Source organism: Vicugna pacos, chromosome 9 (genome assembly GCF_048564905.1).
Source record: "Vicugna pacos chromosome 9, VicPac4, whole genome shotgun sequence".
Taxonomy (NCBI): domain Eukaryota; kingdom Metazoa; phylum Chordata; class Mammalia; order Artiodactyla; family Camelidae; genus Vicugna; species Vicugna pacos.
Genome location: NC_132995.1, coordinates 75604314 through 75623762, shown reverse-complemented (window position 1 = coordinate 75623762; position 19449 = coordinate 75604314). Strand labels below are relative to the sequence as shown.

The 19449-nt window shown below is 37.2% G+C and overlaps 1 protein-coding gene across 3 annotated transcripts in view; it reads left to right on the top strand.

The window, feature by feature from the left end:
* Positions 1-19449, top strand: part of RPAP2 (RNA polymerase II associated protein 2) — a 69926-nt gene that overhangs the window by 13952 nt on the left and 36525 nt on the right. For all 3 annotated transcript variants that reach the window (XM_031680451.2, XM_006197322.4, XM_072968227.1), the window contains exons 7-9: positions 10558-10593; positions 12478-13414; positions 18026-18108. In XM_031680451.2, coding sequence (XP_031536311.2) covers positions 10558-10593; positions 12478-13414; positions 18026-18108 — 1056 coding nt within the window. The remainder of the gene's footprint in view (positions 1-10557; positions 10594-12477; positions 13415-18025; positions 18109-19449) is intronic.

The window sequence follows — 19449 nt, the reverse complement described above, 5'->3', positions numbered from 1 at the left end:
GTCTATATGGCCTTCCCTACCTCACTAAAAAGGAAAGGTGAAAATGGCTTTGGTTTCCCTAAACTAATCAATTTAATTTCCATTTGAAGTGCATAGTGTGCTCTTACTACCTGGCAGACCATACGTATGTTTGTGTGTGCACACACATGTATAAAACCCAGCCTGTGAGTTTAAATTTAAATCTCTTTGGAATGGCAAAACAAATACAAGTGAAACAAATTTGTACTTGTTGTAATGGGGCCTGCAATGTAAGTTAGTAAGGGTAAAACATTACATAGTGAAAAACTAAGTAGAGGTGAGACACTAAACTCATAGGAGTAGGCTGGCTATTGGAAGTGGCTAGAACATTATTAGCTCACTTGAAATAAGGGATGTGTTTTGGGAAAAAATAGAAAATAATGGTAGGTACCAAGGGGCCAGGCTGAGTTTGGTGGATCCTCAAGCACTGGGGAGCCGTCTAGTGTTTTAGAACAGAATTTAGTCAGGCACTGAGGTACAGGATGAATTAAAGAAAGGATCCTAATACAAGCGCTAAAAGGGTCCTTAAAGATAATTTAATCCAACCTCGTTCTCAAACAAGGTCAGAAAGATGAAGTGTATGTCTTAAGCTAGTGATGGATTCTAAACAAGGCTGGGAGTCTTTGATCGCACTCCTCTTGATTGGAAGTAACCAGTGAGTAATCTATAAATACGCAGTTATCACATTGTACATAACATAACCATAGCCCTTATTTGTGTGTAATACTTGTCCACGTGTAACCATGTCGGTACCTTTCATCTGTGGATGTGTCAGTGTTAACCTTGATTTCTGAAATCTTACGTCAGTTTATTTAATGAATCCACTAGAGGTCACTGTTTTTTCACAGAGAATGTTTGGTATTTTTATGTGTGCTAATAATTACAATTCTAGAATTTAGTGTACTTTCAAAAAGCTTGTCTATCTGTTTTACATATAAGCTTTACAGAAATGTGGTATTTTAAAGAAAATCTGTTCACGGATAGTGTGCTGTGTAACATTGAGATCCTATCTTCTTTTAAAGAGGAAAGTGGCTTCTTTTAAATGTCAGCATTTACTGTTTAATGCAGATTTTTTATTAGCTTAGAATGAGTTGTACTAATAAATAATAAGCTACATCATCATCATAATTTTTAATCAATTATTAATATTTATTATTATTTTAAAACAGTACATTTTAAAATCCACTCAAAAAATTAGGTATTTTATTGCAGTGACTTTCAAAACATTTTTATTGTAATGTTGATGTGTAATATGCTAGTTTCAGGTGACTACGTTTGCATTTGCATACATTATGGAATGATTATCGTGCTAGGTCTAGTAACCATCTGTTCCCATGCAGTTATTACATTACTGACCATCTTCCTTATGCTGTATATGACATCTCTGTGGCTTATTTATTTTACATCTGGAGGTTTGTACCTCTTAATCCCCTTCACCTTTCTCACCCCCACATACACCCCTCCCCTCTGGCAACCACTTGTTTGTTCTCTGTATGTATGAATGCTTTCTAAAATGTTTTAACACTATAATAAATGTGTTTTACATTATCCAACACACACAAAGAAGTGAAGTGAAAATCTTGAAACAAGTTTTATCCTCACTACATGTAAAGCCTCTGATATCTTCTACTATGTTGTGTTTTAAAATGCTGGCAGTAACGCTCCTAATTGGTTGCTCCTGATCTGCAGTTTTCAGAGCACTGTTCTGTTGGCTCTAGCTCAGGGCTTTAGCTGTTTTGCTACAGGAAAGTCCACAGAGTTAGCAGTGCTGGCTCTCATTTTCCTCGTTTGTGAGACAGAGAGCTGCATTTAACCTCTTGGTTCCCTTTAGTTCTGTCTTACAGTTCTAAGCGGTGAGTCACTGCTGCTATAGTGAAAGTTTTCTAAATAAGGAAATGTCTTATTTATAAACATGATGAAAATTGAACTTACCAGCATAACCTAGGGAGATTTACACTGCCTTCTAAGGAAGTCTGTCTCGTTTAAGAATTTAGAATTCAAGTTACTGACAAATAATTTGAGCTCTTCAGTCTGTGAAAGATAAAAGATTGAATCAAAGTTTTAAAATTATATAGGAAAACCATGGCTGTTTGTATTTTATGTTACACCTAGAACAACTTGAAGTTTACACCTTCAGGGACAGACACCATGATCTTAGATACCATTTGGAAGTAGAACATTAAATTTGACTCAGTTTGGCCTTTCTTACATTATTGTGAAAGCTAATATAAATTTATACACCAGATTATAAAATACTAAAACCTATAGTGTCCCTTAAAATTTTTGAAATATTATTTTATACAATAATAAGCTTCTACCTCATTGGTGAAAATGTATAAATCAATTTAAGAAAGATTTAGACAAATTCATGAATTTTATTCCTTCTGTTGAAGCTTTGGAGTCAGAAAGGCTCTTAGAGGTTTAAAATTATCTGGAGTGTATCTTTAACATCATGTACAGCCAAAGTGCTGCTCACGCAGTGTCTCCTGATGCCCTGTGAGAGTCAGAACATCGACCTGGACGGCCTGGGGCGTGACGCACTATGATGCTTCTGATACTGTTAGTTAGAGACTTTTCACCCACTTGGTGGCCAGAAACAGGCCACACGCTGCTGTGTTCCTCTGAGACAGTGTGCTCACTTAGGCAGTCGTATAGTTAGACTTATAAATCCTGTGTGGTTGACTGTAGGCTCTGACAAGTCTTTGAAAGAGGGAAGTTTCTTGAACTGTAACCTAAAAAAATCAGGAGTTAAAACAAAGAAGGAAGGACAAATGTTGAGAATCAAATTATGATTTAAAAATGAAATCGGGGGTGAATGGTTAATGCTGACGAGGCTGAAAGCGCCATCATGTGGCCCAGAGTAGGGGATTTTCACACATGCTTCTTGGCAATAAACACAGTGTAATCTCAGAGGTGCGGAAGCCAAAAACCTCTGCAGAACAACTTCTATAACCTCTTCCTGAACAGTCACCTCTGTTGCTTGGTAGACAGAATAAAAACTTTCTGAAACAGGTTTTAACATGTCTCAAATTATATTTTAAAAATTCCCACCACAGTGGAGATCATATCTTGCTACTTCTGTTGGTTGATATATAATAAACATATTCTAAATGATACACAACACACACGTACACATACACACACACAAGGTCTTTTGGCATGTTATTTCTAGTTTTAGATGTACTTTGCTAAAGTTGCAGTTAATCATCTAGTTTATGCTTTAGTGAGAGTAATGTGGAAATGTTTATGAAGAGCTGCTCTGAGATATTTAACATGGTTACTTTTTATTTTTTGAATTGAGCTTGTATCAGTGAGGTTGAGAATTACCTCCAGGACAACATAAACTTTGAGGGGAATGGAAAAAACTGAAAGCAAAGAGAAATGGTACCTTTGACAAGGAAAAAGCTTTTGAATATCATCTAAAAAAGGATAGAGAAGGAAGAGCGATGTAACTTAGTGCCTTGTTTCTAAAACAGCTCCTAGCAAAAGCAAACTGAAGTTTTATATTGAACCTTTCGTTTAATACCTCGTTAAATCCAAATTTAGTTTATTTTAGTGTCGGGTGTCAGCCTCCCATGGGAATCAGAAAGCATTAAGGTCACTCATAAAGCATCCAGAAACAGTGTTCAGCGTAGTTCTCTTAATGTGAAATCAGAAAAGGGAAAGGAGAGGAAAGCAGTAAGACACAGCGAGTTCCTGTGGGAGGGGCTGAGTGAAGACGGTGTCCTCACCACTTTGGAGGTCTTTTTTCTGACTTTAATTAGAGGCAGCATGTTAGAAAGAGGTAACTTAGACTTTCAAGCCCTAAATTCAAATCCTAGACTTACTGCTTGATGCCTGTGGTGGTCTTAGGAAGTCAGTTAACTCACAGCTTCAGTTTCCTCATCTGTAAAAACAAGGTTGTAAGTTAGGTGAGGATTAAATGAAATAATGTACAAAATCGCCTAGAAGGAGGCGTGGGAAGTGAAGCAGTTCTGCGGCTGGACGGTGATAGTTGCACAACAGCGTGAATGTACTGATACCACTGAGCTGCAGCTAAAAATGGTTTAAATGGTAAATTTTATGTTATGCATACTTGACCGTAATTTTTAAGAATTCACCTGCTGTGTAGTAAGCACTTGGTACCTGCTGGTCTGCCCCTTCGTTAGAGACTGGCTTTTCTTCTAATTCTCAGTGCTGCTCTCCAAAAGCATCGAGTGGTGCAGCTGGAGACTTCTCACAGAACTGCTTAAGTTGTATTCATAGTTGAGAATAATGTTCGCGTTTTGACCAGCCCTTGATTCAACCGTATTTGGACCTCATTCTTACTTGGAACCATTCAGCCTCCAGGATCTTGAAATAAGAGCTTCCCGTCTCTGACCACAACCTCTATCTCATCTGCGTGTGCTCTGTGACCTCATTTTGACCTCCTGTCTCTACCATAGGTCTCTTCTAGGTTGACAGCCCCTCATTAAATTTGCTTTCTTGAGCTCCACAGTCAGCAGTTACAGTATTGTCCTCGAACAATCGCAGATTTTTTTCTCCCTTAGCCTTCTACCATGTCCACCTTCCCAGGTGTCAGTCGTCTTTTTCTTCCTGTGCTTAGGTTGCTGAAGATTACTGGGTAAAAGTTCTTAGAAAAGACCATTGCACTTCAGATAAGCTGTCTCATTTAATTCAGTCCTCACAACATCCCTGATGAAATATTGTTACCCATTTTATGGATGGTGGAACTGAGGCTCAGAGTGGTTTAGTGACTCACTCAGGAGCACGTGGCCCATTTGTATGGATTTGGGATTTAAGCCCAGTTTTACCTGCACGCCGCATCCTCTGGCCCTGCGCCACGTCATTCTGTAGAGTCTCAGCGGTGTACTCACAGGTTTTTTGTTTGTTTCTTACTTTGAACCCAACCCCCAACTCCTAGCAGATAAAATCTGCTGCTTAGCTGGAATTATTGAGCGTGCCCACCAGAACCCCCTTCAGCATTGTTGTCCTCATCTGCTCTTTCATTCCTCTGCCTCCTCCTTGCTAACACGGTGCCCCCTGTGGTACTGACTCTGTTCTCCGCTCACCAAGGCCTTGCTTTATGGCTTATTCCTGTTTTCTTTCTCTTTTAAGCTCTCCTTTCTTAAAAAAAGAAAAGAAAAATCTTGAAAAATATCATTTAGATTTAGCAGTCCTATGGTAGTGATTGGTGGTCTTAGCAAGAGCCTTTTCAGTAGAGTAATGCACACAGACTGCAGGAGGCCGAGGGCTGATGACTGAACAGGAGACGGGGAGTGGGAAGCGGGGAGGACGGACTTTGACGACGTCTGACGGGGGGGGGGGTTGTATGCGTCAAGGACGGGGGTTTGGGTTGGTTCTTGTTTTGTTTTGTTTTTTTTTGTTTTTTAAAGATAGGCTAGATTTAAGCTTGGTAACTTAATCGGAGAAAAAAAGGAGAGTTTTATGGAGTAAAACCTGAGAGTAAAATCCTTAGGATTAGCCTCAAATGCCTTTATACCCAAACTATATTGATCGTTATAGGCCCAGCTGAATCTGAAGCTTTTCTTCTTTGGCTCAGCAGGAAGTTTTTCTTTCTCCTCTGATTTCCTGTAGCAGCTCATCTCTCTCGTACTTATCACGTATTCTCTTGAATCATATGATGCAACGATGTAGTTCTTATGAACCGCGCTGACGGGTTCAGTTCCTGGCTTTCCCACTCACTAGCTGTGTGACTCTCAGCACATTACCTGCTCTTCCAGCGCTCAGTCTTTTCATCTGTACCGTGAGGATGATGGTGGTACTGTGTCATTCTTAAAAGGATTAATACTTACAAATCTCTTACAGCATACTTCCCTCCTACCAAATTGTAAGGTCCTTCAGAATAGGAACCTGTCTTTGTATTACTCAGCATACCCTGCAGAGTCCACACATGGAACAGTTCAAAATTTTATTTAGGGAGGAGTGTATTGAATAATGGGATGTACTCTGCAGGCTAACCGTTCAGTGTGAGAATCCAGTTGAGAATCACAATGTCTACACATTTTCTTCCCTACAGTGATACTCAGACCCTGGTGTAGGACCAAATGCCAGACAGCTGCCTGGCACTGAGCTTTGGTAATTTTAGCCAGGAAGACTCGGGCCAGGCTGTGGGAGAGGAAGGGTGAGAGAGCTACAGATGGAAGTGGGAGGAAGTTGTCTACAGGCAATAAAACACTCTGCTGTGAACGTTAGCGTATTATTTAGCATGCTAAAAAAGCTCCTAATGGGAGTTATAAATATCCCTTGGGGCAGTCCAGGCTAGTCACCATCCAAGCAGTGTCATTTGTTTTCTCTGAGCAGCACAAAACCAAGGTAGCTTCTGTGACAAGCATTTTCGTGAGTGGGAAGCAGTAGGGTAAACAGGATAATTTGGATGATGGGGAAGGGACACGCCTCAATTGGCTGAGGGACTAAGGAAGAAGAAAAAATAGGTTAAATTTTTACTCTCAGGCAACTCACTGCCCATTGCCTTATTTTGCCTTTTCCTTTTACATTCATTACTGGTCTTGGGGAAATTCCTGAACTGCAGGGGACCGTCCAGAGCAGGGATGGAGGCTGTCCTCAGCACATGGGGTGTGGCCCTGAGGAGTTTAATGGGGAGGGATGCCTTGATCGGTTGCGGTGCCTCCCACAACCGAGGAGAGGGTTGGCGGGCAGGCCTGTCCCCGCGGTGCCTGGTACACTTTTGACGGAACAGAAGATAAAGGGATTATCTAGAAAATAGTTATATGATTGATACTGTGATGTTTAATTGTATAGAAAAATACTTAAAACTGATATTTTTGATTAGCAGACTTTAAATGTCGTACCTCAAATGACTTCTGGTTCAGTCTATCCATTCAGCCTGACTTTTTTTAATCTAAAGTCTTTTGCAGTATGACCTTCATTGCAGTCCTATTTTGCCTTTTAAATGGAATTTATGTTCAGTGCCTTAGCTTCTCTTTAGTGCACACCTTGTTCCTTATATTTACTTTTTTTTCTATTAATTGACTTTATTTTTTAGAGCAATTTTAGATTCACAACAAGAAAGAGAGAAATGTACAGAGATTTCCCATATACCCCTGCCAGCACGCGTGTGTATCTCCCGCATTGTCAGTATCCCCCAGCAAAGCGGTGCGTTTGTGACACTGATGAGCCATCATTGACGCACTGTTACCACCCGAAGTCCACAGTTTACATTTGGGTTCTCTCTTGGTGTTGCACATTTTTGGGTTTGGACAATGTGTGATGACTTGAACCTCCTGTTACAGTATCATACCAAGTAGTTTTTATAACCCTAAAAATTCTCTGTGCCCCACCTGTTCATCTCCTGCCCCTCAGGCCACCACAGCCCCTTACCCTTTCATCGTCTCCGTGGTTTACCTTTTCCAGAATGTCATACAGTTCACACAGTCTGTAGCCTTTTCAGACCGGCTCCTTTCAGTTAGTAAAATGCATTTAAATTTCCTCCTGTTTTTTCGTGGCTTGATGGCTCGTTTCTTTTTAGCACTGAATAACATTTCATTGTCTGAATGTACCACAATATTTATTTACCTACTGAAGGACATCTTGGTTGCTTCCAAGTTTTGGCAAATGTGAATAGTGCTGCTATAAGCATAGCATACAGGTTTTTGTGTAGACATAAGTTTTCAGCTCCTTTGAGTAAATACCAAGGCATATGATTTCTGAGTTGCATGGTAAGAATATGTTTAGTTTTGTTAAAAAAAAAAAACTCTAAGATATCTTCCAAAGTGGTTGTACCATTTTTCATTGTCACCAACAATGAACAAGTTTCTGTTGCTTCACATCCTCACCAACATTTGATGGTGTCAGTGCTCTGGATTTTGACTATTCTAATAGGTGTGCAGTGACTTCTCATTATTTTAATTTGCATTTCTCTGGTAACATATAAGGTGGAGCATCATTTCGTATTCTTATTTGCTATCTGTATACCTTCTTGGTGAGGTCTTTGACGCATGTCTTAGTCTGTTCAGGTCTCTGTAACCGAACAGCACAGCTGGCTAGCTCATAAACAAAAGGAATTTTCTCTCACAACTATGGAGGCTGGATGTCTGAGATGAGAGTGCCAGTATGGTCGGCTGAGGACCTCTTCTGGGTTGGGATCCCTGGTGCCTCTCTTTCTCTCTCTCTCGCTCTCTTTTTTTTTTTTTTGGTGGGTAAAGGTCGATTTATTCAGAGATATACATACTCCATACATAGAGTGCAGGCCATCTCAGAAGGCCTGCCACAAAGAGGCCACGAAGCATGGGATGGGTGTTTAAAAGCAGATGCACACCACATAGACAGAGTGCAGGCCATCTCAGAAGGCAAAAGAAAAGCCACACTTTTTTTCTGTAATGAAGTATAGTTGATTTGCAGTATTAGTTTCAGTTGTACAGCCTGTGATTTGGCTGTATCTATATATATATATATAACATATATTCTTTTTTTTTATTATAGGTTATTACAGGATATTGAGTATAGTCCCCTGTACTGCTATTCAGTAAATTCTCATCATTTATTTATTTTATATATGGTAGTTTATATCTGTTCATCCCATACTCCTAATTTATCCCTATCCGGCCCCCTTCCCCTCTGGTGACCATAAATTTGCTTTCTATGTCTGTGAGTCTGTTTCTGTTTTGTAAATAAGTTCATTTGTATCTGGCATCTCTTATAAAATAAGACACTAATCTCATTCAAGAAAGATTTGCCCTCATGACCTAATCACCCCACAAAGGCCCTACTTCCAAATCCCATCACATTGGGTTAGGATCTGACTTATAAACTTGAGGGTGGGGGACACAAACATTCAGACCCTTTGGTCCTGCCAGGGCTCTGGGTCTGGGCTGTTCTAATAGGTGTGTGGTAGTGTCTCACTGTTGTAACTTGCATGTCCCTGATGACACGTGATGTAGATCTTCTCCTCTACTTATTTTCCATCTGTTTATCTTCTTTGATGAGGCATCTGTTAAGGTCTTGGGCCCATTTTTAAATTGAGTTGTTTGTTTTCTTACTGTTCAGTTTTAAGATTTCTTTGATATTTTCAATAACAGTCCTTTATCAGATATGTATTTTACAAGTGTTTTCTCCTACTCTGTGACTTGTCTTTTTATTCTCTTGACAGTATCATTCACAGAACAGAAACTTTTAATGAATTCCAACTTATCAGTTCTTTCTTCATGGATCGTGCCTTTAGTGTTGTATCTAAAAAGTCAGCTAGGTTTTCTCCTGTTTTATCTTCTAGGAGTTTTACGGTTTTGCATTTTACATTCGGGTCTGTGACCCACTTTGAGTTAATTTTTGTGAAGGCTATAAGGTCTGTGTCTAGATTAATTTGTTTGAATGGGAAACATCATTTATTGGAAAGACCCTTTTTCCATTGTGTTGTCTTCTCTCCTCTGTCAAAGATCAGTTGACTGTGTTCATGTGGGTCTATTTCTGGGCTCTCTGTTTTGTTCCAGTGATCTTTCTGTCTCTTCTTTCACTGGTACCACAGTGACTTAGTCACTATAGCTTTACAGTAAGTCTTGAAGTCAGGCAGTGTCTGTTCTCTGACTTTATTCTTCTCCTTCAGTATTGTGTTAGCTATCCTGGGGCTTTGCCTCTCCATAAAAACTTTAGGACCATTTAGTCAATGTCCACAAAATATCTTGCTAGAATTTTGATTGGGATGGCATTGAATCTATAGATCAAGTTGAGGAGAATGACATCTTGACAATATTGAGTCTTTGTGTCAGTGAACATGGACTGTTGATCCATTTATTTAGTTCTTCTTTGAATATTTACTTTCATTTAATGTGTTTTGTAGTCTTTAGAAGACACTTTTTCTGAGTACTTCAGAAGTATCTTACAGTTTTCCTGTCTTCTTGGATTCATTTGCTGTTATATTTGTTCCTCTTTGTAAAGCTTTTTTTGGGGAGAGAGGAGTAATTAGGTTTACTTATTTATTTATTTTTAGAAGAGGTACTGGGAATTGAACCCAGAACTTTGTGCATGCTAAGCATGTACTCTACCACTTAAGCTATACCCTCCCCCTGTTCCTGTTTGTATTTGGCTTTCTAGGAGCTTTTCCTCCCCCTTTTTAGTATCTGTGATATGCAGACAAATGTGATTTCTGGTATTGCATAGCACAGTTGTTCTTAGAGTTATATTAAATCACCTGAAGCACATGAAAAACAAGACATTTAGATAAAATTTCTAGTATTAGGTCATGGAGGAGTACATGATTAATGTATATTAACTGTGCAGACAATGATGACTCTGGACTTTGGAGAAGGGAGAGATTTACTTTAGCAGGTTAGCCAAGGAAAACTTTATTGGGCCTGTGGAATTTGAACTTAGTCCTGAAATATGAGTGGATGTTGGACAAGAAAGATTAATCTAGATTTCTTGTGGATGAGTTTTACAGTACTTTCTCCTTTAATTTTTTTCCTTAAAAAAAACTTTATATGAACTTTTAATTATGTTTTCTATCCAAAGTAGTTGTAATAAACACTTGGAAGTATTTGATCCATCAGTTGCTTTCAGTTTTGTCTTTCTGTGTTTTTGTCGCAGAGATCCTGATTTTCAGCTGCTACAGGAAGGACAAAGGTATGGTTGAATCAGTATTGCTTACCTTCTGTACTTTCATGTTAATAGAAACAGTAAGAGGAAAGCAGGTGATAGGACTCTGGGACTTCCTGTCCCTATGCCTTGTGTGAGTGCCCATTCTAGCCCACACAAAGAGATGTTTGCCTTGTACAGCTTTTTTTCTTTTGTGATGGTAAGATGATGTGTTTGATCTATATGATTTATTGTACAGCTGTTCCTACCAAGGAAGTCTAATTGAACCTGTTGAAATATGACACAAACACAGCTTCCATCTGAGATACTGCGCTTCTTTGTCAACTAGATTGAGCTAATAGCATTTGTTGAAAGGTTTTTATAGTCCTATTTTATAGAATTTCAAAACATTAATATATCAGTTATTTAATTATTTGGAAGAGTGTCTAAAGTATTAATAGAAATTCTAAGTTGTGATTTTTTTCCCCTAAACTTTCCTCGTGGACTTGCTTGCCCAACCATGATCATCTCTTAAAATATATCCTTTTATCTCCCAGAATAAATTTTCCTGGTTATTTAGTCACTACCTTAGTTAGACGGAATTGAGCACAAGTTAGAGATACTGATATAAATCTTCAATTTATAGCTTCAAAATAGTACAGAAAATATAATTACAATTCTAGAGAAAGTATGAAAATTGAATTGTTGTGAGTTTTTTAAATTATACTTCCTTCCGGTACAAAAGATAGCGTGTGGGCTATACAGGCCAGATTCTGACTGAAAAATGGTATCTAATACAGAATAAGCTTACCATCTTTTTTCTCCATTCCCATCTACAACCTTGCTTTCAGCTCTTTTTCTTCTTCTTTCACACTTCCCCCAATCATGCTTTTTTGTTTATTGCTAAATTATTTGATTTCATTTTTTAAAGTCACTTTAAAAATTATAATAGCCTTTTTTGGAGACCTATCTTCGGTTTACAGAAAAATTGCTTTAAAAGTAGAGTTCCCATATATGCCTTCACCACTCTCCACATGCTTCTTGACCCAGAATCGTTCCCATTTTGGTTTTTTAAATTCTGGTATGTGTATTTGCTGAAGGGTAACTGCTCTTCTGTCCTTATTTATCTCAAGTTTGTATAGATAAAGCTACTCTTTGCCTCTACTCTTTCATAATTTTTATCTTTTATAAACCTAATCTGAAATAAAGGAACATAGCCAAAGGGAAAACTGTTACCTTTTATTATTAGCATTGTGTCTTAACTCTTGATTTTCAAATACAGATATCTTTTATTGATAAATGTTGATTTTTCAGTTTTATTTTCTGCTGTGACTTTCCTGTGTTTTTCATTCTATGGAATTTCCTGTATAACAATCATCCAGAATTGGAAAATGTTTAAACATCTCTTTTTATTTTTATCTTTCAAAAGCTAAACAGTTTCTGTAAATTTTTTTTGAGAAACCAGTAATGAATTTTTCAAAAGAAGGCATTTTTTAAAAAAAGGATGTATAAAACAATTACAGAAATGGAGCAGGCAAAAATCAAAATAATTCAGTAGGATGGAATTATCAAGTGTTGGTGTGTGGGTTTTTATTTATTTTAGTGTGTGTATGATTTTGTTTTGTTTTGTTTTTTATTGTTGCTTTACCCTTTTAACACTTCAAAAATAATTGGGGAGAAAATATAAGTAAAGAAGGTGGAAAGATAACTATATCAAATAAAATGCAGAGAAATTATAGCCTTCTGAAGTGTGTGCATGTGTTGTGTGTGTGTGTGTGTGTGTGTGTGTGTATACAGGCGTAGATAAATATAAGCCTGTAAATAAGACTTTGCCTAGGGAATAAAAATTTCTACCTTGAAAGTTACAGAGTATAAATACTGTAGGACATTTTGCTTTTCTGCTATAATTGTTTCTGTTCTTTCCTTCAACAGTGGCCGTTCTGGAGAAGAAATACAGTTACGCAGTACAGCCATTAAGACATCAGATATTGACAATCCTGGCCATTTTGAGAAGCATTGTGAATCTAGTTCTTCTGGCACTCACAGTGATAGTGGCAGTGATAACGAGCAAGACTTTGTTTCCTCCATTCTACCAGGAAACAGACCAAGTGCAATGGGTATAAGGCCACAGCTGCGCAAGAAGAGCATAATGAAAAAGAAAGCTGGTCAAAAAGCTAGCTCCAAACATGAAAGCAAGGAACAGACAGTGATAAATGTCGCTAAGCAATTAGACAATTGCAGATTAGATAGTCAGGAGAGAGCTGCTGCTTGTGAGCTTCCTGTGCAGAAAGTAAATACTCAGATTTCTTCAACTAGCCCTTCACAAGAAAAATCAGAAGCTTCAGAAGCTTCTGAAAATAAATACAGTAGTTCAAAAATAACCCTTGTAGGCATAAGTAAGAAAAGTGCTGAGCATTTTAAGAGGAAATTTGCCAAATCGAACCAAGTTCCTAGGTCAGCATCTAGTTCAGTGCAGGTGTGCCCTGAGGTTGCAAAGGCAAACTTACTTGAAGTCCTGAAGGAGACTTTGAATGAGTGGAAGACAGAAGAAACCTTGAGGTTTTTGTATGGCCAGGATTATGTTTCTGTATGTCTGAAACCCTCTTCAACCCCTCTGGTTGAAGAAGACAAACTTGATGAAGATGATGTAAACTCTGACCCAGAGAGGCATTCCCCTGCCTTGCAGGAATCTCAGAACAGCTTGGATGAGTCTTTACCATTCAGAGCCTCAGATTCAGCCATTAAACCACTGCCAAGTTATGAAAACTTGAGAAAAGAAACTGAAACATTAAATCTAAGAATCAGGGAGTTTTATAGAGGACGGTACGTCTTGAATGAAGAAACCACCAAATCACAAGACTCGGAAGAGGTATGTCTTAATGGCAATGACTTTTCCATGCTGCTAACGTATGGAACACTCACCATAGCAAATCTTGGAGCAGGAAGAAAAGTACGGAAGAAATAATTTTTTAAATTTTCAGAAGGCTTCTTTAGTCTTTCAGTCTTTTGGTTTGAAATGCAATCTCCAGTGTTGACATTATTATTTTCCAAATAAGTTAAAGTTTGCTCCAGAAAGTTTTCATAAATATTTAACATTTTGCTCTAATGTAGATATAGCCTAGAATTGTGGAACAAAGTTTTAGTTAAAACCAAGTTCTTCATACAATGTGTACACTCTCTGAAAAGGCATGTTTTTTCCTTTGTTGGTATGTATGCTTTCAGGTTTCTACAGAATGTGTGTCTTTGTGAAATATTTAGGTAATATTTGGCAAGTATGTGCATTTAAAATACTGTGAATGAAAATAATTTAGTACAGGAGACTTACTGGGAAATAGTGGACATAGAAAATGGAAAAAGCACATTGAAGCAAACCTATACTTGAATATCTGCTCTGTCATTTACTAGCTGTATGAATATTTAGTCTCCTGAGTCTGCTTATCTGTAAATGGGGTTATGACGGCTCCCCTCGCTCAGCTGTAATGAGTTATAAAGGTAACACGTGTAAAGTATTTATTACAGCGACTGACATATGGTTGGTACTCAGTTATATGTAGAAACTGATGTATGCCTCAGAGATTTAGGGAGGTTCTTTCAGTATTTCTAGTACCCATTTCTGGTTGACATGTAGTTTGGGAAATGAAGTCATTTGGCATGAAGAGGAATAGGTGATAATCTCACTTTTACTACATGAGTTTGTTGCTAAAGACTTCTGAGAAAATATGACTCTAAATTTAAGAATATACTTGGAGATTTAGAGGTGAAAGTGAAAATACAGAAAAAAATTAGAATTTCTTTTATTTCTACAGAATGTTGCCTAGCCCATCGCTGTACTTGAAATAACTTCCAATTGTATTATTAGACAGCATTCGTAACTTTTATGTGAAGCCTGGGGAAGTCTTGGTCCCTGTCACTCAGCTGTGTAAACCTTAGTACATCACTTGTTTTATCATTTTTGCGCTTCCAAGCCTTAAGGAAAAATTAATACCTGAAACTTGCCTGCTCCTCCGTTTTTTAAATGTTTTCATTGAAGTATAACACAGATAGTAAGTGTACAGTTCAGTGCATTGTCACCAATGAACATAGCAATGTAATCACTACCCAGGTCGAGAAATTTGAGTGAATGAGGAGCCCCCTATGTCTCCTCCTAATCATTGCTTCTTTTCAAAATTAATGGCTGTTACTATAGCTTAAGAGTAATTTTGAGTTTTATATAGATGGAATCACATAGTATGTATTTTTTCATGTCCAGTTTATTTCGTAAAAATGTTTGTGAGTTATTTGTGTTGCATGTACACACACACACACACACACTAGACAATGCCAAACAGTTTTCCAGAATGGTTCTCCCGTGTCTGAGCGGTTTCGTGACTCCACATTCTCGCCAGTACTTGATATTGTTACTTTTCGCCATTCTGATGATGTTGCTTTTAGGTTATAATACACTTCTCTGATGATTAATGAGCTGAGCACTGTTTCATCTGCTTCTGGACCATTTGGATAGTCTCTCTTGTGAAGTACCTGTTGAAGTCTTTTTTTCCATTTATCTATTGGAATATGGAGGGGAGTGCTTCTTGTTGATTTGTAGGAATTCTTTATGTATTCAGGATTCAAGCCTGTTTTTATTTGTGTATATTACCAATAATCATCTTCCACTCAGAGACTTGCATTTTCACTCTGATTAATGGTGTCTTGAGTCCAGTTTATTAATTGTTCTCTTTAGTGACTTCTTTAAGAAAGCTTTGCTTAGCCCAGGTTATTTCATCTTCTAGAATCTTTGTTGTTTTTCCTTTCACATTTAGATCTGTAATTCATCTGGGATTGATTTTTGTTTTTGAAGTATGGGTCAGGTTTCATTGTTTCCCTCTGGGGTAACGTGCACTCATTAGAGTTTGAGAAGCACTATTGATTGTTCTTTCCTTGTTTGTTTTTTTGTCTGCTCATTCCATAAGTTAATGAGAAAGATGGGAAAAGTGGGTCAAAATCTCTCACGATAATTATAAATTTATTATTTCTCCTTTTAGTTTTGTGAGTTTTATTTTTAATATTTTGAGACCATGTTATTGAGTGTAAATGTAGGATTGTTATGTCTTCCTGGTAAATCAAACCTGTTAGCATTATGGAGTAACCTTTTTTTCCATTGATTTTTTTTACTTATTTTTGGCATTATAAGATCCACTTTGCTGACACTAGCATTTTTTTATCAGTATTTTCAAGGACTATCTTTTTTTGTAAATCTAGGCTGCTGATCTTTGTCCTTTATGTGGAGAATTTAGTCCATTTTCATTTAATGTCATAATTGATAGATTTGGGTTTAAGTCTGCCGTCTCACTTGTTGCTTTCTGCATTTCCCACCTGTTCTGTGTTCTTTCTCTCTTTTCTTGCTTTCTTTGGATCAAATACCATTATTGCATTTTTTGCTCGCTTTTGGCTTATTTTCATACATTCTTTTAGTCGTTACTAATTGGTTACCTTAAAGATTAATACTTACATATTTGTCTTATTAAGTCTACTATAAGTTAATTCTTTTGTTGCTTCCTTGGCAGTTAGTGCCTTGGAAACTTTAACTCCATTTACCTCCTCTTGACTTACGTGCTTTTCTTGTTGTATACTTTTATTCTCTGTATTTTGAAATCCAGCAAGGTTGTTTATAGTCAATATTTAGTTGGATTCATCCAGTTAGTTACTCTTTCACTGTTTCCATGCCTTCTCTTATTTCCGTTCTTTCACCTGGGATCATTTGCCTTGGGCCTGAAGAATGTCCTTCATTTCCATTAGTGCCAATTTGCTAGTGATGAATTTTCTCAGTTTTGTTTATCAGAAAACTTTTGATTTTACTTTCACTTTTGAAAGATATTTTCCTGGGTATTGAATTCTAGATTTATAGTCTTTTTTTTTTTTTTTTTGGAGCCTGTTGAAAATACATATTCACTGTCTCTTGGCTTCCATTTATTTCTCTTATCTGGGAATACCATTTTCTTCCTTTAGCTACATTTAAGTTTGGGTTTTGTTTTTTGGGGTTTTTTGTTTGTTTGTTTTGGGGGGTTTTGATCACCATTAATTTTAGAATGCTTTGCATAGGTGTGATTACAATTATATTTATTCTTTGGTTGTTGTAATACTTAAATCTGTGATTTGATTTCTTCCCTCAGTTTTGGAATATTCTCAGTTATCATCTCTTTAGGTATTGCTTCTGTCCCATTCTCCCTTTGCTCTCTATGTGGTGCTCCAGTTTGCAGATATGTTAGTCTTTTTCACTGTCTCTTGTGTTTTCTTGTGCTTTGCATCACCTGGGCCAGCCTCGTGGGGGCGGGTTGAATATGACTGTGCTTCATCCTGGATAGTTTCCAAATTCAGTATTCTCTCTTCAGTCCTTTCTACCATGTTATTGAGTCTATCCATTGAGTTCTTTTAAATACTGTATATTTCAGTTACTAGGATTTTCATTTCATTCTTTTATATAGTTTCCAGTTCACTGCTAACTTTATCCATTTTGTCATTTTCCTTTGAATATATTCAACCTAAGTATTCTGAATAAAGCTGATAACTCCATTATATGGGTTTCCTGGGGGTTGATTTCTATGGGCTAGTGTTTCAGATTTTGATCATATTGTCTTGTTTTCTTGTTGTTTTATTATGTGACAAACACCATGTAATAAAAACTACAGAGACAGCTTGAGACCCAGGCTGATGTTACCTTCCTCTGGAGCCAGTGTGTCTCTGCTTCTGGCGGATGATTTGTAGCAGTCCCAGCTCGTTTCAATCTAGTCAGTAATTACAGTGATTTGAAGCTGAGCTTCAGTCTCTGTAAGAGCCAGTCTGTTTCCTATTCATTCTTACTCTCAGAGTGTCGTCCTACTAAGTCCCGGTCTCACGCTGGGGGAGGGTTACCAGTACCCCTTCCTTCTTGGTGTGCCCCAAGCTCTCAGTTTCTCAATTGCCTCTTCTGGAATTAGTAGTGCCCTGTCTGGAATTACCTTCTCCAGAATCTCAGGCCATAATTCTTTACTGCCTTGTTAGCTCTCTGATGCTTTCAAACGTGGGTTTTTTCCCAGCTTTTTCAGTTCTCAGCAGGAGTAGTGGTTTGAATTACCTTGTCTGCCATTTCTGAAAGTGGAATTTCCCATAATGTATTTATAGTATTTGCTAATTTTAGTCCTTTAATCTCCTACATTTATGTGGCAGTTAGTATTGTACGAAGTCCTTTTATATACATCTTCTCATTTAATAAAGAAGGTATTAGTATCCCTACTATACGGATTCGAAAGTGCTCTCCAAAGAGGGCCGGTGACTCGAGCGAGTTCACACCAGCCTGATGACTGAGCCGATACTCAAATTTAAATCTTCTAATTCTGAAGTCTGACTTTTATTCTGCCACACCACAGGTATAAACTTTTGTGTTTTAATGTTTGTTGCTTTTATCAAAGAAAGAATAAATGTAAATTTATGATTTTATTTTGTTTTGTTTAAAAATGTGATTCAGCATGAGCCTACCTTTCCACTGATAGATTCAAGTTCTCAGAACCAGATTAGAAAACGCATCGTACTTGAAAAATTGAGTAAAGTGTAAGTATGTAATTATCATTCCACTTCTATAATATTTAAAACTTAATTTGTTATCTGTGGGTTCATGACTTATAGGTGTAACCCTTAAATGTTGAACAGTTTAGAAAGTAATGTGTAAAGTTTACATGGATTTCTTCACCTGAGAAATTCAGATTTTTAAGATGTCCCACCAAAGAACATTGGAATTGTTTTGTGTAGAAGACATAGAGACACGTAACAAAGAGGAAGGTTGAGATTATGGGAGCGGAAAACCCAGACTGCCTCACTCCCACTTAATAATCCAGTGAAGTCAGGAAAAAAATATCAGAGCTCGACCTATTTAAATACTGATTTGTGGTAAACCTGTCACATCAGTTTCACATGTAAATAAGATTTTATCAAGGTTTAACGGTTTATTAACTCACCCTGTATACATATTCATAGAACCATTTCACACTCAGCAACTTGAGTTTTACACTTTAGTTTTAAGCTTCCCGTAGTGGAAATTATTGTTCTTGTAATTAGCCCAGTCATAAATGACATTTAAAAATTGCAATCTTGGTTTCTCTTTCAGAGGAGCTTGAAAATCTTCTTTTCCAGAGGTGTGACAGCTATCTTGAACTTTTCAACCTGCTTTTTTTTTTCTTCAGCAGAAAAGATGGAAAGGTGTTTTCAGTTATTGTTTAAGGTGTTGTGCCCACGGAGGAGTCTTAATTCTGTAGTAGTTCAAAAATAAAAGCTTATTTTTTGGAAGTCTTTAGAGTTTTGAGCATCTTACTCCTCTGAGTTTTACACTTTAAATAAGTATTTAAATTAATATTTATTGAATGCCTGTGTTAGGCTCGTATATAATAAATCCTTTAGTTTTACCTTTTCTCTGCTCTTAATACTTGTAGATTTGTTTCTGTTAAATATTAGTTTAGAAAATAGTATAAGAAACCATCTGTCTGGTTCATAGGGCAAGAAGGTACCAATCCTTGATTTCAGTTGTACATAGTTTAGTTTTGAAAGTTGGGATGGATTATCTATACTAGTATGTGATCAGAGATTCACGTGAAAGTAGTTCTCTAGGCTTTTTAGCTAATGAAAGTACCCAGTTTAAAATTTAAGACCACACAGGCATGTCATTGAATGAATTCTTGTTTCTTCTGGGTTTTGACTACAACAGAAGATACCAGAAGGAACCCTGCTAGAAGACCATATGATCAATATTAGCGCAAGAACTAAATTTGAGGAGGAGTGGAATAACTTAAAGACAAAGAAGCACAAAGAACACTGAAAACAAAATAATTATAGTGATAGGGGCTTTTTTGGTTGGTTGTTCATGAAAGCAATTGAGTTTTTTTCTCATTATAAAAGTAA